Source organism: Doryrhamphus excisus, unplaced genomic scaffold, assembly GCF_037039965.1.
Source record: "Doryrhamphus excisus strain RoL-2023G ecotype Guam unplaced genomic scaffold, RoL_Dexc_Guam_v1.1 HiC_scaffold_24, whole genome shotgun sequence".
In the NCBI taxonomy this organism is placed as follows: Eukaryota; Metazoa; Chordata; class Actinopteri; order Syngnathiformes; family Syngnathidae; genus Doryrhamphus; species Doryrhamphus excisus.
Window position 1 is genome coordinate 4,757,381 of NW_027621862.1, and position 25,751 is coordinate 4,783,131.

The window sequence follows — 25,751 nt, forward strand, 5'->3', positions numbered from 1 at the left end:
TACTCCGGTTTCCTCCCACATTCCAAAAACATGCTAGGTTAATTAGCGACTCCAAATTGTCCATAGGTATGAATGTGAGTGTGAATGGTTGTTTGTCTATATGTGCCCTGTGATTGGCTGGCTGGCGACCAGTCCAGGGTGTACCCCGCCTCATGCCCGAAGACAGCTGGGATAGGCTCCAGCACCCCCGCGACCCTCGTGAGGAAAAGCGGTAGAAAATGAATGAATGAATGAATGATTGTGTTGGACCCACACTGGAGAAATCTTCACACTGATCAGAACTCATGTGTAATTTATTATCAACTGCTAGGTCCAAGGTTGCCTTCAGGCACCCATCTGCCAGCCAGGAACAAGCACTACGTGGGTGGGGGGCGGGAGGGGACGGAAACTGAACTCAATTATCTATTAAAACAGCTTAATGCCTCTCAAATTGCGCTGACTTCACATATTTTCCAAGCGCCGTCATCAGTAAAATCAGGAAGGGAGGTAATTGGGCTCTTTGTTGGCTCTTTGATGCGTCGGTGACATGTAGTGATAATGCACCTTTAATGCATCATGGGGGTCATGAGGGAGCTGGGAAATATTGGCTTCATTGAGTGTTTTTACGACATTTTGTCTGCTTAGTTTTCTTCCACTTCATCAAAGTTCAGGACTACAGATGGAATACTGGATGGAATGTCAACATGGCTCCACTCGCTGTTGTCTGGTAAAATTTCAGACAAATATAAACTAGGGCAGCCACAAGCCATTATTTTGATAGCCGACTAATCACCAATTATTTTTTTTTTGGGGTCGTCAACTAATCGGATCATAAATAAATGGAATGCTTTTCACACCAGCATGAAGCTGCTCTTATGTAACCATTGTTACACCACAGCTAACAGTCAACCACAGCTGGAAATGTTCACGGTACCTGTACATTCATTCATTCATTCATTCATTCATTCATTCATTCATTCATTCATTTTCTACCGCTTAACCTCACGTGGGTCGCGGAGGGTGCTGGAGCCTATCCCAGCTGTCTTTGGGCGAGAGGCGGGGTACACACTGGTCACCAGCCAGCCAATCACAGGGCACATATAGACAAACAACCATTCACACTCACATTCATACCTATGGACAATTTGGAGTCGCTAATTAACCTAGCATGTTTTTGGAATGTGGGAGGAAACCGGAGTACCCGGAGATGAAAACCCACGCATGCACGGGGAGAACATGCAAACTCCACACAGAGATGGCCGAGGGTGGAATTGAACCCTGGTCTCCTAGCTGTGAGACCTGCACGCTAACCACTTTTTCATCGTGCTAAACTTAAACATTCATTCATTTTCTACCGCTTATCCTCACGAGGGTCGCAGGGGTGCTGGAGCCTATCCCAGCTGTCTTCAAGCGAGAGGCGGGGTACACCCTGGACTAGTGGCCAGCCAATCACAGGGCACATATAGACAAACAACCATTCACACTCACATTCATACCTATGGACAATTTGGAGTGGCCAATTAACCTAGCATGTTTTTGGAATGTGGGAGGAAACCGGAGTACCCGGAGAAAACCCACGCATGCACGGGGAGAACATGCAAACTCCACACAGAGATGGCCGAGGGAAGAATTTTACTCGGGTCTCCTAGCTGTGAGACCTGCATGCTAAACCAATCGTCCGCCGTACAGCCCGGTACCTGTATATGCTCGCTAAAAATAAAGCCAATTAAGATGACAGTTTATTAAACCTTTAACGTGGAAGCAGGAAGTCCACGAAAACACTACCAAAAGGTGCAGAGTCGGAATTCTAGGATTTTTTATTGATAAATTGAGTATTTTTGCAATTGCAAAACCTTCTAAATATGGCTTATTAGAGCCCTGTAGACTTTTAGCAACACTCCTACAGTCACTTATAAAAATAAATAATAAAAAATAAATAAAAATAAAAACAATCAAAAATAAAAAAATAATAAAAAAATTTAGAAAGCAGGAAGTGAACAAATGTAACAGTTACTGATTGTAAAAGTACCAGATGGAGGGGTAGGATTTAATAAGCTTTGCTTCTTCCTACTCCTTTTGGACATGTGGAACTGTGAACTGATTATGTGATGCATTCAATTGTAATCTGATGCATGTTCAAATGAAATAAAACCATTACCATTACCATTACCATTACTTATGCTTGTATTGCTCAATATAGACATAATAATAGAATTTAAGACGCCTTAGACATAAACGAGACATTCCATAGCATCTCAAGCGAACATTAACAGAATACTTTGCGGCTATTGTCCAAGTATATTGTTCCTAGCTAGTATCCAGTGTAGTAGAATACTCACGCAATGCCACAGTGAACACTCACACAGGAGCTGCTGTCAGCCACAACTCATGCCAGTCACTGACACTCTCCGACTGAATACTAACATGATCATTGATGCTAGCGTCCTGGCTGGTCCAGGAATATTGTTGACTGATAAAGAGGGTGATCTCGTCACAAGCCAACTGTATAGCCTCACGAGGATTTTGGAGCGTATGGAGCATATTATTATGTAATGTTGCTTTAAACATTTTGAGTCATTATTAGGGGCTTGATTACAGTGTGGCTATCCAATAACCGCTGTATAAAAATGCTGACATTGCCTGTGATATGATACCCACGATGCAATTTCCTGCTCAGATTCCAAGCAGAACGGCGATGCAGCTTCGGCTGCGTTGGCCAACGAAGACTGCCCCACCATCGACCAGGTGCTCAGCCCAGACGAGAGGAGCCCCATCGGGCGGGGTCCTACCCGGGAACGCTACCAGCAGGACCGCGCCTGTTTCCTGCTTAACACCAGGGAATTCCGAGCCACAGATGGGAATGTGCGGAAAGGTAGGGGAAAAACACGGACACAAACATGTTATGTAAAGAGTCCAACATGCATACATTTAGGAGGGATGGCCTCATATAGACAGGAGAGCACACTTGGAGGAAGTAGACTCACATGCACACTTCAGCTCTTGTGCTCTGCTCATGTTTGTTCCCGCCTCTTTACATCCATGTGTGTCATCAGCGCTTGGTTTGATTAATTCTGTCTGGCCTCAAACGTTACGTCTCCTTATTGATTTATTTGTCTTGTTTGACTTTCTGTTGTCCATCTTTCCATGATGTCCGTGTGTTTGGTTGCGTGTCCATCCATGCTCATGAACAGTCTTTCTCTGTCTTCTGGACTCAGACAGTTGACCATGCATTAATTTACTTCTGGTCACTTCTCTCTCTTTCTCTCCCGACCCTTCTTATGGCCCCTTTTAATTTCCCCCGAACCTGCCCCTCATTCCCCTTAAATAAATCCATACACTCATTCCCATCCCTTTTGTGCCACGTCCATACCCTGCCCCCCCCTTCCCCCTTTTCATTTAACAACCACCATCATCTTTGTGCTCATGACAACCCAACACCTTCACCCATCCACGACTCATCGCAATCAAACCACCACCAATCACTGCTACCGCCAACCTGCACCCAAACACTCCCTCGCACTCCCTTCAAACTTTTCAACACCCCCCTTGTTGACAACAAACTAGAGGCAGCAGCCCTGGCACCCAGCCCAGACTCCCCTCTGACTGAGGATTGGTATAAGATGGAAGGGTCTCTGTTACAGCAGGACCTCAATGCAAACTCCACCTCCTCCTGGATCAAACCATAGGCCAGAGGTAACAATGCAGAAAATGAAATCAAGATAAAGCAAAAGCCCGTAGGTGCAGTAGCTACACTTCCATACAACTCCATCTCCATCCTATACTGTAGCATGCTATTACAGTGCAGCAGCACCTCTTGTATGCAAATGCAATGTCAGACGCACATGTACACACAGTCACTCGTCATGAGACGTCCCTGTGTCCTGAAGTGTGCAAGCTCTTGAGCTAAGGTTAGGTTCAATATAAACATGAACATATGAAAGAACCTAACCTAAGCCCAATGCTATAAGCTGCATATGGTTTGCTCTCTTATGTGCACAAATATGTTAATACAATATGCCACACAAACAGCTTTGGGTGTGTGTGTGTGTGTGTGTGTGTGTATGTGACAAAGCTTCAAATATGCATACTGTACAGAGCAAAAGCATCAAAAGGCCCTAATTGGAGAAGAAAACGGGGGGAAACAGCAGTTGACGTTGTTGTCGTCTGACGTGCCTCTTGTTGTTGTTGTTGTCTCTCCCTTCAGGTTGTGTCATATCACGCGTGTGTATGTGGGCTCTTTCATTCCTCCTACACCTTTTTTTTACTCTGTCCTCTCGATTGCTGTCTGAGTTTTGTGTTCGTGTTGTCGTGTGTGTGGCTTAATATTTGTTTTTCTTTTAACCCCCCGCGTCCCCACACCTTTTTTAAAAAAAAATATTTTATTTTTTACAAAAATGTGTTTATCGACGTGACTGTCCTCCCCCAACGGGTCTCAGCCTTGGTTTAAAAAAAAAAGGCAAAAAAAAACTACAAATGTCCAGAAATATGACAATATTTGTGCCTTAAATACAAACAAAATGTTTATTTGTGTGTACACATGAACAAAGAAGAAAAGCAAAAGTATTGGGACACCTGGCTATGGCAAATAGGTATTAAAGTGATTTTTTCCCTCATATTTTTATATAGTTAATAACCTATACCTATAAAATAGGTTCAAGTAAGAAAGATAAAAAAAGGTGAAAATTACATAAATTGTGGCTCCTGCAACTATATGCAAAAAAATTTATGTTAAATTGATTTAATTTCCTTCATTTTAATTAGATTTTTTAAATTAAATGTCATTCATTGATTTAATTATTAACATATTCAATAAAATAAAAATATTTTATTATTTTAGAAATGAATATAATTATGTATGATAAAGTAATATTTATTTTACATTTATTATATATACTGTCAAGATTTTTTTGTCAAAATTTTATTAATTCTATTAATACACAATTATTACAGTAATTATTACAGTAATTTGAATCATCAAAGGGAAATAAAATAACATTCACATTAAATATAAAAAAATGCATTATAAAAAATGAAGTGTAAGGTAAGGTCACATTTAAATATTTATACTTGAATAATATGAAACAAATACATAAATATTTATATTTTAAAAATATTTATATTTGTAATAATATTAAATATATATATATATAAATTAATGTCCTTTTTGGATAAGAGTTTTTTTTTAAGCTGACAATCTTCTCTTCAATCAAGCAACTTTTAAAGTGTTTAAACGTAGTAATGGCAGCTTCGCTTTGATAAAACATCAGTCATGGTGGTCTCAGACTTTTGCACAGCATTGTTTGATATAATATCTTACACGATTGTGTCCACATTTTGTTTGTGTCTAGCTGTCCATTGGGTTGGGACTTTGAGTGTCGTGTTGTTCAAAGCTGCAAAATATTCCAAGGCCCATGGTCTGTGGGGTAAGGAGAGACATGAAGCTCAAAGGGGACAAGTACCTCTTGAAACACAACACGCTGACGACAAGCTAAAGTCACTGAATGCACCACCACCTCAGCACGGTTCTGTGCTGTCAAAAAAAAAAAAGATGTTATGCGGTGTGGTTGGCGTGTAATGCTTCGGAAATACTATTCCTCATACCCGGTGTGAAGGAGCTTTCAGTGCCCACAGCGCAGCCCCAAAAGCTTCTTTGCTTCCTGTGCTGCTGGCTATGAGAACAGTAAAATAAAACATACAAGCTGGGGGCTACGCTTGGTCACCGAAAGACTTTGCGCATACATAATAAGACCAGACACACAGGCAGGTAGAATTACAACAAGGTAAGCAAGACATGACAGTGATCATTTTGGACAAATATGCACAAAAAAATCCCTCTTTATAGCAAATCAGGGGTTTTTAAATAAAGCACAGAAGAAACGTCACCACAGACTATATTTAACATCTAAACAATTACATTTTTTAAAACATGAATACTCCTGTTTTTAAAGAGGGATCCTTGTGTGCTGCCGGTTCGATTTCTTTTGTAGATAAACGCTTTTCAAGGTGTCTTTGCAAAAATTCTTTTTTGAAAAAGCTTTAAATGTTTCTTCCAGTTTGATTGTGGGCCATCTGGCTTCCTGTGCTCTAAATGCAAATATATGCATGGCTGACATAGAGTAGGTTCAATGGTCCCTATATATGGTTGTTGGCCACTACTTCTGGAGATCTTCTGCAACAAGGACCTCCATCTTCTTAGCTCTCTTTGTGTGTCTTTCCCCGTCTTTCTCTTTGCGTTGTCATTATTTGTGTGCAACCTGTGTGTCATTGTGTTATTTTATTGTTTTTTTTTTCCTGTGTAATTATTAACAGGGTTTTTGTTGTATGGTGTGTTCCATTATGTTTTCTTTCTTGTAGATTATTGTATATAAGACTGTTATGTGTATTTGGTGTATTTTGTTTTCTGTTGTGTTCTGATTTGAGTTTTAACATCACTTACTATATAGCACATTCAAAATTAAATAATTGTTTCGGTTCTTCAAGACCGACGTTTTTATGGGCCAACGTTTTATGGGCCATAAATATGCAACATATCTGTAGTGTCTAGTCACGTCCAATTAGTTGAAACTCCAAAATTAGCTTGTTACACTTGTCCCCATTGTCATATCACCTCATCACAATATTCTGCAATATTCTGAGCCACATTTATTTGAAATAATTGAAAATTAAATGCCTTGATTGACACCGTCATTCTACTGAAGTATTTGGTATGTAATTGTAAACTACTCGTTAATTGATTTCATTGAATTTACATGTGAATCAAAATTGCTGACAACGCAAAGCAATGGAACTACACACAACACAAAACAATTTATTTTGTATTGGTGTGCATTCATGTTCCATAACTGCTCCCAATTCAGCCACCGTTGTAGATCTCTTAGTGTAGACTTCGTCTTTTAGGTATCCCCATAAAAAAAGTCTAGTGCCGCGAAGCCTGATGAATGCGGAGGGTATTTAATAAAAGGGTCTAACCTTGCGGTGGTAGTATAGAGATGCCTCATCTTGCTTAAAATAAAGCTCCCACCCCACCTCCACATCATTCTCACATTTTCACAGTACCCACACAAACAACGTAGTATAGTACCAGTCATAGCATTGAGAGCAGTACTAGTAAAACAAAAAACTTCAAAGTCACAATGGGGCTGCCGATCCAGGTCTTGTTCCTGCCGGGTTTGTACGTCTGGCACAGCGGAACCAGTCTCACGGGTGTTGCAACCGGATGTAGCGATCCTGGTTGGGAGTTGTCACTCTCTCTAGCCGTGGATGCGGTCTGTCGTAAACAGAGACTATCGTTTTGTGGCGTTCATGCAGGTTTCTGATTGTGGGTTGGGTCCAGCCCATACGCCTGGATATATCACTGTAGCTCAAACCGGGCTCCGCCATACCCGGAACCCGGAGACGACGTTCAAATATTAGACGTGGCATGATGCCGTTAACTGGACTAACAATGCTGGCCTTTTTTTGGGTCTTTGGGTCTCATCATTATCTAAACTATTGGAGCACTAAGACAACAATAAGTCTACAACATATAATTACAACTCTCCTACAAGTAGAAATATGCATAAATTAAAAAAAGTTTCTATTGACTGTCAGTATATTTTTCAGAAAAGTACTGTATATTTTAATTTTAGTACAACTCCATGTACTCCAGTGGTACACATTTTAAGAATCAGTGCCACAGAGGAATGTGTTATTACTAATAACATCTCTACTAGCTCTCTGAACAGTAATTAGCACAGCCATGAGCGCTAACACAACATGAGAGGTGATCCGCAGTTGCTATGGCAACACGTGCTGCAATAAGCCATCACAGGGGGCCATCACGATGTTTTGTTACATGGAAAGTCCAAATGCAACAACAAATTCTTTAAGCTAATTTATTTTTAATTTATAAGCGCAAGCTTATAAAGGGTGTCCAAATTGAGGGCGGGGGGGCATTTGTAGCCCGCAGCTGTTTTTTGCTGGCCTGTTGCACATTAAAAAATATAATTCAACAAGAAAACGAAAAAGAAATCAATCAGCAAATAATGTCAAAAATTCAGACAAATAATAAGAATAATAAAAGATGCAATATTACAAGAATTGGCTGCATCTGCAGTTCAGAAGGCAGTGGATGTGGCTGGAGGGACCCAGCAAAGGTGGATAAACTTGCTTTTCATTCAGGTTTTCAATGAATAATGTGAGAAGACTAGAAATACATGCATTGTGAAATCCAAAAAGATGAGTAGTGGATACCAGCATTTTGTTAATGTTATGGTAAAACTAGCATATTGGCTTTATTTGGCTTCAACTATAGCTATTTATATAAAATAAATGTTACAAAAAAGACTAGCTCTAGCCATTTTCATTTTCAAGTGGCATACTGCATGCATGTGATCGGTATTGTATCAGCCGATTTCACTCATGGATTATCGGTATCGGGATCGTCAGAATAAAACCTGATCAGAACTAGAAAAATGTTGTATTCTCATGAGACAAGTTTTATGGGGATAAACTATTAATAATACAAGGAAAAACACTGTCATTATACGACCTTGAAGTTGAAATATTAGAGGAAAGAATGTCATTTTTTTTAAGTCGTAATATTATGACAAACAAACAAAAGTAAAGTTGTCATTTTTGGACAATTAGGTTGGGGAAAATGTTGTACTAGCATTGGAATGAAGTCAGAGTATTTGGGGAATAAACTCATGTTTATTAGAAGAAAGAAATATTTGGACAATGCAAACAATGGACAAAAATACCATCCATCCATTTTCCTCCGCTTATCCGGGTCCGGGTCGCGGGGGCAGCAGTCTTAGAAGGGAAGCCCAGACTTCCCGGTCCCCGGCCACCTCCTCCAGCTCCACCGGTAGGACACTAAGGCGTTCCCAGGCCAGCTGTGAGACATAGTCCCTCCAGCGTGTCCTAGGTCTGCCCCGGGGCCTTTTGCCGGCTGGGCATGCCCGGAACACCTTGCCAGGGAGGCGTCCGGGAGGCATCCGGACTAGATGCCCGAGCCACCTCAACTGACTCCTCTCGATGTGAAGGAGAAGCGGCTCCACTCTGAGCCCCTCCCGGATGGCTGAGCTCCTCACCCAGGGTGAGTCCAACTACCCTACGGAGGAAACTCATTTCAGCCGCCTGTATCCGCGATCTCATTCTTTCGGTCATGACCCAAAGCAACCGCATTACTGCTGAGGCTGCACCGATCCATCACGCTCCCACTTTCCCTCACTCGTGAACAAGACCCCGAGATACTTAAACTCCTCCACCTGGGGCAGGACCTCATTCCCAACCCGGAGGGAGCACTCCACCCTTTTCCGACTGAGAACGATGGCCTCTGATTTGGAGGTACTGTACCGTCCCAGTAAACGCTGAAGGTCGCAGCCCGAAGAAGCCATAAGAACCACATCATCTGCAAATAGCAGAGATGAGATTCTAAGGCCCCCGAACTGGACCCCCTCAACACCTTGGCTGCGCCTAGAAATTCTGTCCATGAAAATTGTGAACAGAATCGGTGACAAAGGGCAGCCTTGGCGGAGGCCAACGTTTACCGGAAACAGGCTCGACTTACTACTGGCAATGCGAACCAGACTCCTGCCCCGTTTGTACAAGGACCGGATAGCACGTAGTAACGCGCCACCAATCCTGTACTCCCGGAGCACCCCCCAAAGGACGCCACGAGGGACACAGTCGAATGCCTTTTCCAGGTCCACAAAGCACATGTAGACTGGTTGGGCAAACTCCCATGCACCCTCAAGCACCCTCGTGAGGGTGTAGAGCTGGTCCAGTGTTCCACGACCAGGACGAAAACCGCATTGGACCTCCTGTATCAGAGGTTCGGCCAGCGGTCGTACCCTTCTCTCCAGCACCCTGGAATAGACTTTCCCAGGGAGGCTGAGGAGTGTGATCCCCCTGTAGTTGGAACACACCCTGCGGTCACCCTTCTTGAAAAGGGGGACCACCACCCCGGTCTGCCAATCCAAAGGTACTGTTCCCGACTTCCATGCAATGTTGAAGAGACGTGTCAGCCAAGACAGTCCCTCAACATCCAGAGCCTTGAGGAATTCTGGGCGGAACTCGTCCACCCCCGGAGCTTTGTCACTGAGGAGCGTCTTAACGACCCCAGATACCTCAGCCACAGTGATGGCACTGTCCACGTATGTGTCCTCAGACTCTGCTTCCTCTATAGAAGGTATGTCAGTGGGATTGAGAAGGGCCTCAAAGTATTCCTTCCACCGCCCGACTACATCCCCAGTCGAGGTCAGCAGGCCCCCGTCTCCACTGTAAACAGTGTGGACTGGGCACTGCTTCCCTTTTCTGAGGCGCCGGATGGTTTGCCAGAACCTCTTCGAGGCCGACCGAAAGTCGTGCTCCATGGCCTCACCAAATTCCTCCCACACCCGAGTTTTTGCCTCGACAACCGCCGAAGCCGCAAACCGTTTGGCCTGACGGTACCTATCAGCTGCTTCTGGAGTCCCACAAGCCATCAAGGCTCGATAGGACTCCTTCTTCAGCTTGACGGCAGCCCTGACCTCTGGTGTCCACCATCGGGTTCGGGGCCTGCCGCCGCGACTGGCACCGACCGCCTTGCGGCCGCAGCTCCGGTCAGCTGCCTCAGCAATGGAGGCACGGAATATGGCCCATTCGGACTCAATATCCTGGTCCTCCCCCGGGATGCAGGTGAAGCTCTGAGGTGAGAGTTGAAGACTCGACGAACGGGAGAATCTGCCAGACGTTCCCAGCACACCCTCACTACTCGTTTGGGTCTACCAGGTCTGTCCAGCATCCTCCCCCGCCATCTAATCCAACTCACCACCAGGTGGTGATCAGTTGACAGCTCAGCCCCTCTCTTCACCCGTGTGTCCAGAACATGCGGACGCAGGATTGATGGTACGACTACAAAGTCGATCATAGACCTGCGGCCTAGGGTGTCCTGGTGCCAAGTGCACTTATGGACATCCCTATGTTCGAACATGGTGTTAGTTATGGACAAACTGTGGTTCGGACAGAAGTCCAATAACATCACACCACACGGATTCAGATCAGGGAGGCCGTTCCTCCCAATCACGCCCCTCCAGGTCACACTGTCATTGCCCACATGTGCGTTGAAGTCTCCCAGTAGAATGACGGAGTCACCAGCTGATGGACTCCAAGAAGGCCGGGTACTCTGAACTGCCATTTGGTGCGTACGCACAAATGACAGTCAGGACCCTTTCCCCAGCCTGAAGGCGTAGGGAAATGACCCTCTCGTTCACCGGGGCTGACTCCAACACAGAGGCACCAAGCCGGGGGGCTATTAATAAGCCCACACCAGCTCGCCGCCTCTCCCCTGCAGCAACTCCAGAGTAGAACAAGGTCCAGCCCCTCTCGAGGAGTTTGGTTCCGGAACCCAAACTGTGGGTCGAGGTGAGTCCGACTATGTCTAGTCGGAATGTCTCAACCTCTCGCACAAGTTCAGGTTCCTTCCCCACCAGCGAAGTGACATTCCATGTCCCAAGAACCAGATTTGGCCGCCGAAGACCAGGTCGCCTACGCACCCGCCCTTGACCGCCACCCAACACACATTGCACCGGACCCTTATGCTTGCCCCCGTAGGTGGTGGGTCTACGAGGGGGAGATCCCGTGTGGCTTCTTCGGGCTGGGCCCGGCCGGGCTCCACAGGTGAAGGCCCGACCACCAGGCGCTCGCCTGCGAGCCCCTCCCCCGGGCCTGGCTCCAGGGTGAGGCCCCGGTATCCCACATCCGGGCGAGGTACGTTGTCTCCTCTCGTTCTTGCTCATATGGGTCTTCTGAATCACTCTTGGTCTGTCCCGTCACCTCGGACCTGTTTGCCTTGGGAGACCCTACCAGGGGCATATAGCCCCAGACAACATAGCTCCTCGGATCACTCGGGCACTCAAACCCCTCCACCACGATAAGGTGGTGATTCACGGAGAGGAGACAAAAATACCCATATATATATATATATATATATATACATATACAGATATATACATATATACATATATACACTGCACCTACTATACCAAAACAAATTCCGAGTATGTGTTTGATCATACCTGGCAATAAACCTTTTCTGATTCTGATTCTGATATATACGTATATATATATATATATGTATGTATATATATATATATACATACATATATATATATATACATATATAGATATACAAAAGTAATACATCAAAGTGTCCCTTGCGTTCTTTTGTTTTTCAGTATATGCGGAAAAGGTTTGTACGGCCGTGCTATAAGATAACGATCAATATGACCTTGATTGTCGGTATCTGAAACATGCCGTGTCAGCACAGTATTCAGTTGCCTCCATGAGGTGTGCCTAATAAAGTGGTCACATTTCCTATTCCTGCTACAAGCCCACTGTGTGGCTTTACAGTGGACGTGGTGGTCACGCGCCGATCAATTCATCTAATTACGGGTAACAGGAGTCGCAGCATCTTTAACAGGCAATTGATCCCATGTAAGCAGTCACTGGAATAGACTTCACCAGGACGACACACTCGCACCACCAAATACCACTTTATTGGAAGGAGATTTGAATATTTGGGAAAATATATACTACACAATGGATGCCCTCCCATTAATAACCGCCTGATAGTCCATGCAGTTAACCAAATAAACACAGCATCATGCTCTTTCAGGGATTATACCATCGTTTCACTTCAAACTATTTTGCTTGATTAAGACTCTGGTCGGATTATTTGCAGTAATTTCCTCCCTTTCTTTCCTCATTGTGCCCCCACCCACCCCACCCCACCCCATAAACTTCCATAATCTTCTGTGATTAACGCTCATTCTTCCATCCCATCTCCAGGCCGCCACTGCAGTGCAAGTGTATCTTAAAGTCTTGACTGTCGGTAGGTACTGCATATGAGTACTGTATGTACGCACCCTCCTCTTAGTGTGTAAAGCAAAGTGTGCCTATGAACCACGAGCGACTCGTTCCCGTGATAGAGAAGCCCAGGGCAGCGTTTGTTGGGATAAGGTGGCGATGAGTTAGTCTTAGACTGCAGTGGCTTTTGTGTTCATTAAAAACAAACATCTTTATAACTACTATTATACATATAGAAAAACTACAAACCACCTTTCCGTTCCATAATGTAGCATGCATATATGTTTCATTTTTCATATTTGACTCATCACTAGGGGTGTCACAAGACATTCAGTTCATAAAATTAGACAATACGAGATTTTACAATGGAAATTTTTTTTTTAAATATGTGACAATATATTGTACTAATTTCATTTCTACTATGTTACATCTTTCTGCGTTGTTTGCGTGTATGCTAGAGCCCTGTCTCCATCCTAGGGCTGCGATCGGATAATTTGAATACCTCGATTACACCATTGCTCGTACGTCACCCATGCAGAAGAAGAAGAAGAAGGAAGCGGGTGTTTGAAGATGCGGGAAGATTGAAGAAAAAGCGACAAGGCAACAAAAGAGAAGGAAAACTAAATGTATAAAAAACGCAATTTGAACATCGTGGTGTGTAGCCATTGTAACGCTGCGTTTTGTCGGCGCCATTATGCGGCAACAATGAAATCCCGGCATTTGCTGTGCGGTAAGATAGTGGTGGGCAAAACCGTTTATTTCCGTGAACCGGATCATTGCGGTTCATTCAGTAAAAAGATCCTTCATTTCGGTCTTTTCGGTCAGTTGGTCGTTAGCCTGTGATCTCCCCCTATTCATAGACCCGGTCAGCCGTGTCGAGTCAGTCCGTTCACTCATGTTCACGTTTGTTCCGACTCAACCGCGCAACAAAACGTGATGACTAGTGGTGTGTTGGTCATGAACGAACGGGTCAAAAGAACCAGTTATTTTTTGTGAACGGAATGAACGAGGTCACCGACAGTGTTGGTAAATCCCTCGGTATCGATGCTTCAACGTTCAACGTTGAATCTGCATCTGCAGCTGAACGGTCTGAACGGGTATTTTAGTTCTTTTGACCCGTTCGTTCATGACCGACAAACCACTACGGTAAGATGCACACACCTTTCACAATTGCTACTTTCAAGCCGCGATGTTGTTTAGTTTGTGTGGAAAACTTACTTGTTTGATTGCACCGTTCGTGCCATGAACGCCATTGCGGAAAAGTATTTTTCTCATTGACGTCTTTGTTAATTTATTATCAAGTATTTAGTATTGGTGTCTTGGCTTACTTCAGTTTTTCTTGTGAATTTATAGTTTCTCTTTAACCAAGCAAAAGTATGTTTTTTTTTTCCGATTCCTCGATTAATCAAACCGACCGATTACTAAAAATTCGATTGCCGCAGACTTTATGACTAGGGCTCAATCTGTTCATGCTGTTGTTTTATGGAACAAAGGAGCCATGATTTTTTGCTGATGCAACTCCTCGCCAATAGATGAGGCTTGAGCTAAATTTGAATGCCATAGAAACGGCCACTAGGTGGCAGTAGTCCATTTGATAAGAGCATAGTGCCGTTCAAAATGTAAAAATTATTAATAGTTCATGGTGTTATATTTATACATAAATTGTTATTTTGATGTAAAAATATATATTTTTTATTGTTTATGTTGTGGTATAGTTGTTTAGATGTTTGAGCTGTCGCAAAAACGACAAAGTTTGGTGTAGAAAACAAACAAAGGGTAGAAAAAAAAAAATTTCTGATGAAAGAGTGAATGAAGTCTTTTGGTAGGTTTCATGTTTACATGGTCATCGAACACAACATTCTGTGTTTCTTGAAAGATCGTCTAAAATGAACGCTACTAACGAATTGAATGGGTTCAGGCCCGGCAAAAGTTAATTTTTCATTTATTGTGTAATTTAGTTATTTTTTTATTAGCATTTTTTTTTTCCCGAATCTTGTCACGTTTTCATCTCCCAAGATCTTGTGACACCCCTACTCATCACACTTGACAAGTGTTTAAAATTCTCCATAATACAGGAAAAACACACATTTAGAGAAAGGAATATTTTGTATAATTTTTAATATATATGTGTGATCTGCTTAGTTCACGTTGCGCAGCTACTTTAAATTAATATATTAAAATTATATATTTTTTTATATCGATAAATGAAGATTAGCATTTTTGTCAACAGTTTATTTAACTGATGTAGCAAATCTATTTTCATTAAATAGAATATTCTTTAGCATCAGTTTAGGTTATTCCTGTATGTTGCTATCCATCTATATATATTTCTGTCCGTCTATCTTACATATATATATTACATAGATATATAGATATATCCTTTTTGGAGAAACATAGAGACCTAGAAATGCATCATCAATATTTCACTGACTTGCCATTCGGCTAATGTTCCCAAGTCAGTAAAAAAAAAGGCAAGAAGAAAGGGCTTTTATTTTTGGTTGGGTCAAGCAAAACGTCATTGAAGGGCTGCTGCTGCTTCGAGATGGTTGAAGTTGTACAGAAAATGCACAAAAACTTCTTTTAAGGGGAAACCTTGACTCTTGAATGCTGCTTTTTTTCTATGCAATGAAGAACAGCAGCATGCATTCTAAATAAAAGGCTTAAACTCCACTTAGCTCAACTTGAGCGCCACCTACCAATGACGTTCTCCACCTGACTATCTGTCGTAACTTCACGTTTGCATGCTGAATCTACAGTGGTAAAGGACACAACAATGACATTTGACAGTAAAAGTGTCATTTCCCACTGTAAAAAAAACATCATCTCTGTTGCAGGATGTCCAGAGAATACAACTAGAAGGTGGAATTTGTAACATGTTGGCCATCTGAAGTTTAAAACCTTTTCAAATATATTTATGTATTTGTCTTTTTCAATATGAGACCACATGTACATGGGTATTCTTTCAAATATGGTCTGCCTACTATCTTTAATTATTGATATTTGTATATCTTCCAGTTGCTTGAGCTTAAATAATTACCTGTACTCTTCATGATATTGGTGAATTATCACAATGTACTCTTAGAACAATAGAGTATTTTGTTGTACAATGCATTTGTACAATGAAATGCCTCACCTCAAAAAATAAGCAAAAATACACAAAACTGGTAAATATAAGCAAGTACAACAACAGCACGATACTGATTAGGGATGTCCCAATCAGGGTTTTTTTTTGCCCCCGAGTCCGAGTCATTTGATTTTGAGTATCGGCCGATACCGAGTCTGGATCTGATGCTTCTATAGCACACTAAAAAAATAAAGAAGAAAGAAAAAACAGACCAGGCGGCACGGTGCTCTAGTGGTTAGCGCGCAGACCTCACAAGTCCACCCTCGGCCATCTCTGTGTGGAGTTTGCATGTTCTCCCCGTGCATGCGTGGGTTTTCTCCGGGTACTCCGGTTTCCTCCCACATTCCAAAAACATGCTAGGTTAATTGGCGACTCCAAATTGTCCATAGGTATGAATGTGAGTGTGAATGGTTGGGATAGGCTCCAGCACCCCTCCGCGACCCTTTTTTATTTTATTTACCTTACTATAACATTTGACATTTGTGGGATAGCTTGAATAATCAAGAAATAAGTCAGGTACTCCGACTCCAAATTGTCCATAGGTATGAATGTGAGTGTGAATGGTTGTTTGTCTATATGTGCTCTGTGATTGGCTGGACACCAGTCCAGGGTGTACCCCTCCAGCTGACGTTTGCTGTCATGGAACAATGATAACTAAAGTGCCCCTGCAAATTGGTACCATCTTTAATATTTGTGTTAAAAAGTAAGTCTGCATTTAACGTAAGCAGAGACAAAAATGAATATTTGAAAAAATACCTTTGCTCATGTGGATATGGACTTACTCACCTCCAAACTTCACGTGGTCAACTGCTTCTTTTCTACTGTCCGTTGTCTAAAACACCTGTACATAATGCTCCATGCAATAATACTATGATGGGTGCTTTATTCATTGGAACTGTTAGCTATGTGCTAATTCATACAATTGTATGCTAAGGAAAAAGCTCAACAAAGACATATCATAACTCGCATTTTCTTGTTTTGTCTTGTCTGTTCTGTCTGTGTGTGTCTGTCTGTCCTTTGTATGTCTTTATGATTTCATGACATTTTGGATTTACTGTCTTCTTTTGGCTGACATGCTTCTTTTTTTTCTTTTCATGTTGAAATATTGTGTGACTTTCAAACCAAATGACCTGAATTTCTTTTCTTTTCTTTGTTTGCATTTGACGTACTGTAAACCACCCCCCTCCTGTCCTCCCCATCCATCGTATTGTAGCGACCAACTACGAGAAATCTCGCAGTGTCACAAGCGTCACAGGAATAGCAGGCTCGTCTCTGCGGCTAGCTCCGATCAGTAGCCCTCCTTTCGAAACCTACAAGGCGCCGGGCCCGCTTCGCCGCTGTCGCTCCCCAATCCCCTCCATTTTGTAGCGGGGAGGTTGCACAAGCTCAGATGCGAAAAGATGCTCAACCCAACAGCACACTAAGAGTCTTTCAACGGATTTTGCAGCGCGCAAAACCGATAGCAATAAGATCACGTGAACTTGAATGTAGACGGAATGACCTCTTGTCTTGTGAATCTCATGGTTTATGATGCATGTGTCAGGTTAGCTGATGGGGTCTAATTAAAAAAAAAAAAGCTTTAAAGATACGTTTTTTTAATCGTTAGAATAAGTGGAATTGTATCACAGCTTCACATTTAGTGTACACTGTTTTTATGTGTTATGATCACAAAAACCTTCTATTCATTTTAGGCCAAAGATTAAAAAAAAAGATACATGTATAGCCAACTGATTTTTACATTCTGACAGTTGTGAAAATTAGTGAATGTACAGTGTAAAGGGCCTGCAGCATTTTGCTATTTAAAAAAAACAGCTGCTGTAAAAAATAAATAAAATATAAAATAAAATAAATAAAAATAAAAAAAATACATCAATGCAAGAAAAAAAGCCAAAAAACATTTCAATATTTTACATTTCAGAAGTAAGTTAATTAATAATAGTAATAATAATCGCAGAAAAAAATGCATGTGGTCTCCTGGCCATTTAGTAGAAAACTGTACAAACATTAAGCAATATGTTGTTTGCAAATTTAATTTGTTATTTCAACAACTCGGCATTATTCACAAGTCTAAAGACTTTTTTTTTCTAATTTCCTTACAATATTTTGTACAAAATATTTCATGTTAAGCCATGTTAATAATATACGGAAAATAATCACACCTAAAAGTGCAATAAATAGTACATTTTATAATAAAAATATTTTTAAAAAAATCAGGTTTAAGTGCACAGTTTTATTTTTATTTATTTATTTTTAACAGAATTTTGGGATAAAACCGACAATTAAAAATAAAAGAATGTTTTCATTTATTTAATTGCTTGACCATAAACATTAAGGATTTTACACAATAATTCATATGCAATAAAATGATTTTTTTTTAATGAGTTGTAGGTACTTTTAAAGTCTATAACGTTAAGGGCGGTACTCGCTGAGTCATTTACATATGCAAAATATGTGTAACGGTCAAAGGTATTAGCGATAGTTGGGATTTGCGGACATGAAGTTGTCACTTCCGGTCCTGAGCCAAGTTCTGTTGGGATTTGGGTGCTGAGGAAAGTAGTTCCGGCTAGTTGCCGGGTCAGTTAAGTCAAGAGTTTGGCTTCTCTAAACAATATGTCCATTGTTACACACATTTGCTTCACAGGTTTCACAGTGTTTACTGCTGGGATAGTGAAAGTAAACATATCTGAGTACAAAACAAGGGATGACGACGTTACTTTTAGCACGAAGCCAAATGAATCAGAATACACAGATTCGAACAACAAGGTGTTAATGAGCGGCACTAATTAGCTAGTTCTTACCTATAGTTATGGAACAACAGGACCCGTCAAAACACGTCTCAGCGTCTGTCCTGGGCGACTTTTAGGAACATAATACTCTTCGCAAAAGTGTACACTTGCACTCCTTTGTCGATGGAAAACGATGCAATTTGTAGGGTGACACTTCCTTGTTGTCACAGCGGACGTACCATTTAAAAAAAAAAAAACAAGATATGCAGGCGTGATAGTGATACGACAGCAGATAAATCTTTTTTTATTATTAATAATAAAATAATTATTATGAAATAATTATATTATTTCCAGTAAGCATTTTTGTGATGCTTTTGAATGTATATTGTTTTGAGAAGCCAAACTCTTTACTTAAACTCAGCAACCCAGCAACACGGAACTACTTTCCTCAGCACCCAAATCCCACCAGAACTCATGTCATAAAATCCCTTTAATGAGCCATTGGTCTTTGATTTTTTTAAAAAGTGTATTTTATCCATGAGACTGACTTGTAAGTGAAGTTTGTCAGGTATTAGACACTGTAGCCACGTTTACATGAGTTTTTTTCTTTCCGAATGGAATCTTTCCGAATGAACTTTCCGAAAGCAATGGTATACATGGAAAGGAATATTCCAACGGCGTGTCTACATGCGGCGCAATAATCAACCAGAATAGTCAATGGGGCATGCCCAGTAAAGCGTAAACACCAACATCACGTGATACCGACTTCCTCCAGTTTTTCTTCCACTTGTTGGAATAACTCCGTATTGCCAGTTTTTCCTTCGTCCGGTCTTGAAATTTAGTTTGAATCAAAAACAAACTTTCCTTAGCAGTCCAGTGCCGATTGCTCGCCTCCATTGTTTTAAATCGAAGAACGTCTGGAGCTGCGTGTTACGTCATATCTCAGCATTCGCTGAAAGAACGCACCCGGGAACAGGAAAAGATAAAGTTCAATCTTGCTAATATTTTATAATTAAGCTCGGCACATGTTTTATATAGATATGTATTTTCTTTTTTAATAAAACTGGACTTGTGAATGGCGTATAGAAGGGTTTAGATCAGAGGTAGGGAACCTATGGCTCGGGAGCCAGGTAGGGCTCTTTTGATGACTCTATCTGGCTCTCAAGCATTTCTTACCACAATAAAAATGTATTTTTGCTAACATTTTAAAGTAAACATCACAGAAATGACTGTTAAAAATAATATTAAAAATTCCAAATATTAAAAACTTTTTTATGCATTTTAATTCATCCATCTATTTTCTACTGCAATACGGCCGACCATATCCATCTTTCCTGATATTTTCCAGGTCAAACACCAAAACTCGATTATTACTGGGTAATGCGGTAGTCTACCTCGGTCATTGAGATGTCAACATGTAAATATAAACTTTTCTCCTTTAGTCAAATAGCCACCTAGCTAAAGATGCAGAACCAAGCCTTCTGGCAAAGATGGCCAAAAGAATGAAATATACGGAGTATGGTGCAAAATTATGCAGCAGCAGAAGTTGTATTAATGGCAACAAGTATTTGATTTATTATTAGACACTGCGCTGCTCACGAAAGTGTGCTGGCCACACCCCATTGGCGTGCGGTAGTGTGCCTGGTCTACACAATTAGAGCCCATTATATCTAAAACTGTTGGTCTTACATAAAAATGCACACATTTTATTGCATTCAATGTTTAAAAAAATGTATATGGCTCTCACAGATACACATTTTAAAATATCTGGCCTTAATGGCTCTCTTAGCCAAAAAGGTTCCCGACCCCTGGTTTAGATTCTGTTCCACAGATGGCGCTAATGCACACCAAAGCTGCTTGCCAACCGCCAATAAACAACAGAAGAAGAAAAACACCAAGAAGAAGAACGCAGTCTGACAACTTTCCGTTTGAGCGGGTACAAGATACCTCAATCGGATTGGGGAAAGGAATATTCCACCCCTGGGAATCCCATTATATATTCATTCGGATTGGCACTTTTCTTTGGGAATGAGGTGTATACAAAGGTTACATTCTTTCCGTTTGAGCAAATAACCCGAATGGAATTGGAATATTTGGGTCCATGTATACGTGGCTTGTGTCAAAATTTCCAGTTCGGAATGTTCATTTTTATTTGATTTTTTTAAATCAATGTGCTTCCAAGCGAAACCTTGTCATCATTTTAGACCCACGTTTCGAAGTAACGCATGCCTGGCATCGTCTGATTACCGGGTTTGTTTGGCTTACAATCATTGTGAGTAACGACCAAAAATATATTTCATGAAGGGTAAAGTGTGGAAGCGTAAAATGAAAGGAATTGTGGGACAAGAAGTTTGAAATTTGATTGAAGCTGCAGAAAAACAACAATGTGGTGTACTAATGGGCGCTATGGGTTTATGCTTCAATGACCTTGTTAGTGCAGTACATTACAGTACTTGCTAGCTCTCCTTGGATAAAAGCCTCTGTAAGCATTTTAGCACACCAACACTCCTTCTTCCACAGTATGGGTACCATGATGTTCTTTCCTTTTTTGGAAACGTTTCTATTACTAAGAAAATGTCACTTTATCTTTTTTTTATTGCTTTAACTTTGTATTTGCATTGTATTGAATTTCAATGAATGATGCGATCATATCATACAATTGTGTTCATGAAAAATCCAAATAGGCAAATAAATGTAAGAAGTGCCTCTATGAGGCCCCTGATGTCAACATTCATGCAGATTAGCTAGATTTAACTAGCGATGCTTAACACACCCGTAATTATTGCACATGTACATATCTGTATCAAGACGCGTGAATACATTAAAGTCCTATCAAATGCAATCTGTCCTATCTATGCATACTCTGAGTGTGGCTTCATAGCGAGGAATCGGTAGGTTGTGTTCTTACTCGAATTTAGTAGGAAATTGTACAAAAGGTTCTATGGCATTAGACTTGGATGACATATTCAATACTTTACTGCCATTGTTATAATAAACACGATTTTGCATGCAAAGGTGACAGAAGTACGCCACAAAATACTCCATTTTGCCATTGAAGGTTTCATAATTCATTATAACTTGAAGTATGTTATTCCACAAGATAAAAACACTACAAAATTTGGGTGAACACAACATTCTGCTTTTTTTATGATATTGCTACTCATGTTCTCTCCCCTGGTACTACAACATGGCTGTTTGGAGTAAATGGGAAGTCTGGGGAAGAGCTGGTGCAGTGAAGCTACTGTCAATGTGTAAATCTTGAATACCTTTTGTGACGAGATATTGATTCTAATGTACGTGGGCGTCGTTAAGGACATACACTACAAAGGGTGATTCAAAAAGAATGCAGCAAAATTAACGTGCAATATTTCAAAACCGAAAAACAATAGAAAACTGCTGAATCTGGCCACCACCGACAGTAAGGACAACATCAATTAGAGAATTCCTCCCAATCGTGCCTCAGAATGTCACGACTCGCCGTGTTGATGGCATCTTTTATTCCATCTTTCATGTCATCGATATTTGACATTGGTTTGAGAAATTCCAAGCTGACACAAAATGCTTTCCACTGATTCGGTCCATGCTTTTAAATGTAGTAAATGCGTAATTATTTTGATGTATTCTTTTTTTTAATCACCCTGTAATTTGTATATAATAGTATAGTATATAATTGTACTACATCAAGTTATTTCCATTACGTTACAATACTTTTTTTCCCATTAGAGCAAGTTGTAATGCATGATCTCTACCAGCTAATCTGGGGGAGAAAAAAAATTGCATAAATATTGTAATATACAGCAAATTTATAACAACAAAAATGTTCATTAAAACTGAACTTGCTTGGACAGGTGAACACAAGTTAATTAACCTAAATTGTTACTGGAAACTAGATTGGATTATGTAGTCTGTGAGCCTCTCGTACTAAAAAACGGCTACGTTTACATGCAGTCAAATAATCCCATCCTAACCGGAATATTAGCAATAACCCGGTTACGCATGGTTATATAAACACAAATAACCCTTCTGAAAAACCCCAAATATGCTCATATTCCGTTTTTAAAAACCCGAATATTAGACCTGGGTTACTTCTTTTCCAGCCTGAATATTGGATCATGTATACGGGATAAGCCCATCGAAAGGAACATTGAATTGTGTTCTGTGCATGTTCCATTCTTTGACAAGAACTATTGAATTTGAAAACATGGCAGCACGCAAAACTGCATACTTTTGGCGTGACGAGGAAACACCATCTCATTAATGTGGTGAAAGACAGAAAAATGTTTGTCCTTTATCGACAAATACTACCGGCCGTGCTGGTGGTTTTGTTTTTGTATACAGGAAGAAGAAGCGGAAAAACGTTGTTGTTTTGATTGGGATATACAAGTACCATGTAAACTTGTTATGCCAAATGCTTCAGCAACCGGAATATTGACTGCATGTAAATGTAGTGATTTTTTTTTACATGTGGTTTTTGGGCATTTTCCAGTGGTCTTGGAATGTAGCCGCAGTGAAAATCAGGGATTTATTGTTGTCCACGTATTGCGAATTATTTTTAAAACAATGTGAAGAAGTCTTGAATTGTACACTATTTCATGTGTAGGGTTGAAATACTGCATATTTATATTTATTATTTATTTATTTTATTTATATTTAATACTACATATTCAATTCACTAGCAAGATCTATATATACTGGTCATATATTTCATTTCATATTATCTTGTAAATTATTTGTATATAATCCTGGGTAAAATTGTTAATTTGTTTAGGTTGTTTATATTGTTTATTTTTATATTGTTTATTTTTACTGTTTAACTGGTTCTGTCCTCTTGCTGCTGTGCAATGCAAATTTCCCCACTGAGGGACAAATAAAGGCATATCTCATCTTATCTTTAATTAATTTTCTAACTATTAAAGTATATTACTGTCTTACTGTCGGTTAAATAAATAGAAGAACAACAAATTATTTGAAAAGGCTGTACAGTGGTTAAAAGACTACTATAGAATATGAGTTCTGTACTCTGTTATGGACGAGAAAGTTTGAATTCTGTTTTTTTCAAGCAGAAAAAACCTCGGCGACAATCCCTGGCGACAACAGATACAGAAGACGGGGAAGGAATGGACAAGAACGCCAAAAAGACAAATTATGTGTACATTTATACACAAATGTTGAATTCTCTGCTTTGTATTGCTGCTGCAGAAGTATTTAACCCCCCTGTAAACAAAGCATGCTTGCAGGAAATGCAGTACAAGACGTGCTTGTTGTTGAATTTGCATGACGCATCGCTTCTACAGGGAGGTTAAGACGACTGTCCTGTTTATTTTTCCCCACAAGAATGAATTACATGTTCTTTTCATGTTCCCATGAACATTACATGTACTGTATTTGTGTGTGTCCATTTGTCAGAAGAACATGTGTACATGGTCACCCCGAATGGAAATGTCTGCACACACACACACACACACACACACACACACACACCACTTTATTGATGTAGATGATTTGATAGCATTGTGTCAAAAACTATTGCTACAAAGCTGTGTTGTGCAAATGAACATACTTGCTAAAAACGAGCTATATGATGACTGATGGGTTTATATTAGCTGAACGCTACTGTAAACCAATATAACAATTAGCTAAATCAGTGGTTCTCAAACTTTTTACACCTCGAAAATGTTTGCTACCTCCTCTTACCGCCATGGTTTAGATCCATGGTGCGGTAGAGCCCCACAAATTTGCAGATTTTTGGTCAGAACATTTTATTTTTTATTGTTTTTTCTGCAGAAAGTCAGTTGTAATTTATAAATACGTGATAATATGGCTTAAACATACAGAATACATGAACCAGCCCACAGTCATTTTTACATTTTTATGTTTTTATGTGTCACTTATGGGGACACATAGACTATGTGACACATAGTCACATGGTTGCTTGCCGCTAAGCGAAAGTCAAGTGGAACCTCAGTTAGCATCGTTAATCTGTTTCAGAAGGTCCAAAACACTTTTTTTTCAATTTTTTCTTAAATTCAATAGCGTTTCTCATCTCCTTTAATGAAGTGCTGGAACTTGCAAGTTGGTTTGGTTATTTTGCAGTTGTGGTGTAACTGTGTTGACGAGCAAAGAACTACAGAGTCAACCTCTGACGACATCATAGATGAGGGTCGATGACTTCCGGTTTCCATGCTAACATGGTGCTAACCTGGACGTTTTGTGATAAAAATGCGCAGCAAATACAGTTGGACTCATGAAATGTATTGATCTATAAATTAATCTATAGATTAATCTATAAAAATACGTAACAAATACAATTGGACTCATTAAATGTATTAGTCTATAAATTAATCTATAAATTAATCTATAAAAATACATAACAAATACATTTGGACTCATGAAATGTATTAATCTATAAATATATATAATAAACACAACAAGACACACATGCATGCAAACGCAGGCAAAAATTTGCTAACCGGGGTTTACGAGGTTCCACTTTTTATAACTTTCTGAGTACTGATACTTTACAAAAAGCATAGTAAGTAATAAGGGTTACATTCCGGTCCCCGGCCACCTCCTCCAGGTCTACTGGGAGGACACCAAGGCGTTCCCAGGTCAGCTGTGAGACATAATCACTCCAGTGTGTCCTAGGTCTGCCCACGGGTCCTTCTCCCACCTAAGCCTGGAGGCATCGAGACTCGGTGCCCGGAGCCCCTTCAACTGGCTCCTCTCCATGTGAAGGAGCAGAAGCTCTACTCTGAGCTCCTCCCAGATGTCCGAGCTCCTCACTTTAATAAGTAATTAATGTGTGAGGCGTATTTAAGGTTAAAAGTTAAAACCTGGATTGTGTTCCGAGTGAACAATGGTAGGTGTGTAAAAAAATACACATTTTTATGGGTGTATGGGCCAATGACAGGTGGGTATGGAACTGAACGCCCAGGAAAAGCGTGACTCTACAGTATAGTACAAATGTGGTGTGCCTCCGCACCACTAAATAATACCCCCAGCGGTACTCGTAGTACAGTTTGAGAATCATTGTGCGAGCTTATAGCATGAATGCATCGATGCCCTGCTTTATGCTGATGTTATGTGATTGG

The 25,751-nt window shown here is 40.7% G+C and overlaps 1 protein-coding gene across 5 annotated transcripts in view; it reads left to right on the forward strand.

Annotated features, from left to right (window-relative positions):
• LOC131109813 (voltage-gated potassium channel KCNC1-like) overlaps positions 1-25,751 on the forward strand; it is a 61,596-nt gene that overhangs the window by 29,703 nt on the left and 6,142 nt on the right. Inside the window, exons 4-7 of one of the 5 annotated variants that reach the window (XR_013625725.1) lie at positions 2,657-2,851; positions 3,544-3,672; positions 12,793-12,835; positions 17,148-17,236. Coding sequence is in view for 4 of the 5 variants with exons in the window: in XM_058062180.2 (XP_057918163.2) it covers positions 2,657-2,851; positions 17,148-17,302 (350 nt within the window). In the remaining variant the exon portion in view is untranslated. Of the gene's footprint in view, positions 1-2,656; positions 2,852-3,543; positions 3,673-4,183; positions 4,702-12,792; positions 12,836-17,147; positions 23,420-25,751 lie in introns of those variants that run through there. The other 4 variants (XM_058062182.2, XM_058062181.2, XM_058062180.2 and 1 more) reach the window with 4 other exon arrangements.